This window comes from Mirounga leonina, unplaced genomic scaffold (genome assembly GCF_011800145.1).
Source record: "Mirounga leonina isolate KUSES-001 unplaced genomic scaffold, KU_Mleo_1.0 Mir_200, whole genome shotgun sequence".
In the NCBI taxonomy this organism is placed as follows: Eukaryota; Metazoa; Chordata; class Mammalia; order Carnivora; family Phocidae; genus Mirounga; species Mirounga leonina.
Genome location: NW_023270503.1, coordinates 27,493,935 through 27,495,528, shown reverse-complemented (window position 1 = coordinate 27,495,528; position 1,594 = coordinate 27,493,935). Strand labels below are relative to the sequence as shown.

Here is a 1,594-nt window from a genome sequence, read left to right as displayed (position 1 = left end):
AGTTTATTTTTAAGTCATTTCTACATCCAAGGTGGGTCTTGAACTCACAACCCCAAGATCAAGAGTCACGAGCTCTACTGACTCAGCCAGCCCAGCACCTCAGAACTCTTCAAGCTTTTTAGAATGGTGGTTAGTAACTTGGCTTTGGGGGAGGTAGAGGCCCCTTTAAAAAGACTGTGGAAGCCATGGATTTTTTTTCCCTCTCAAAAACTGGGCACAGGCAAATACAGTATTTTGCATACGATTTTAGGGTCTCATGTTCTCCCTCCCCGCTCTAGAACTTCAAATGCTTAGGTACGTTTGTGGGTGAGCAAAAAAAGCAGGAGGGAAAAGGAGAGCCCCACTCTAGGACCTGTTTCCCTTCGCCGGCTCACGGCTCACATTCCTCCGCCCCAGTCCCGTTGCGCGGCCTCCGCTGGCAGCCGAGGCCCTAGTCTCCCGCTCCAACTATTCCAACTATCCTGGGAAGGGTGGGGCGCTCAGCTCTTGGGTCCCCCTCGGTTGCCCCCCTTCCCCACCATCGGTCTCCCCTTCTGCCCCGGTCCCTCCCTTTCTGGGGTGGGGCCAGCCAATGGGCGATGAGACTCCGGGGTTTGGCCCGGGAGCCGGGGAGCTCACCGATTCCCCGCCCCACAGTTCTGGCCACCGTCCCGGTGCGCACGGACGTGGCTCGAGTTTCCTCGGCTCTCTGCTCTTTCTCGCTTCCCCCCACCCCCCTCCCGCTTTTCCTCCTCTCCTGGGCTTCAGCTCCAGCTCCACCCGGCCGGCCCCGCACGGCTCCGGCTAGCCATGGAGGACACCCAGCTCCATATCATCGAGCAGCCGCTTCCCGAGTACCCCGATGTTGGGGACTCGGGGTCCTCCCCCATGGGGGCGCCAGCGGCGGAGGAGCCGTCAGGGGCCGGCTCTGAGGAGCTGATCAAGTCGGACCAGGTAAACGGCGTGCTGGTGCTGAGCCTTCTGGACAAAATCATCGGCGCCGTCGACCAGATCCAGCTGACCCAAGCCCAGCTGGAGGAACGGCAGGCGGAGATGGAGGGTGCCGTGCAGAGCATCCAGGGCGAGCTGAGCAAGCTGGGCAAGGCACACGCCACCACCAGCAACACCGTGAGCAAGTTGCTGGAGAAGGTGCGCAAGGTCAGCGTCAACGTGAAGACCGTGCGCGGCAGCCTGGAGCGCCAGGCCGGCCAGATCAAGAAGCTGGAGGTCAACGAGGCCGAGCTGCTGAGGCGCCGCAACTTTAAAGTCATGATCTACCAGGTGAGCTGGCGGGGTGGACCGCGCCCGGCCCGCTGTCTCCGGGGCTTGGGGTGGGGGGGAGCTGCCCGCGGTGCGGCGCTCCCGCCAGCCTGGCGTGGCTCGGGGGACCCACCCTCCTTCCGGCGAGCGCCGCTGGAGTGGGGCGGGGTGGGCGGCGGATTCCTGGAGCGCGCGGAGGGGCGCGCTCTGCACCCCACGCCTTATCACCGAGCCCCCTCCCTCTGGTGACAAACTCGCAAAGTTAGGGGGCAGGACTCGAGGACGCTCCCCCCCAGGCAGACCGTTCCCAACTTGGCTCTGTGAAGTCTCCCAACTTGGCTCTGTGAAGTCTCCC

At 63.0% G+C, this 1,594-nt stretch overlaps 1 protein-coding gene across 1 annotated transcript in view; it reads left to right on the top strand.

Annotated features, from left to right (window-relative positions):
* Nucleotides 1–622: 622 nt before the first annotated feature.
* CAVIN1 (caveolae associated protein 1) overlaps nt 623–1,594 on the top strand; it is a 14,142-nt gene continuing 13,170 nt past the window's right edge. The window contains exon 1 of the mRNA XM_035027143.1: nt 623–1,260. Coding sequence (XP_034883034.1) covers nt 790–1,260 — 471 coding nt within the window. The 5' untranslated portion in view covers nt 623–789. The remainder of the gene's footprint in view (nt 1,261–1,594) is intronic.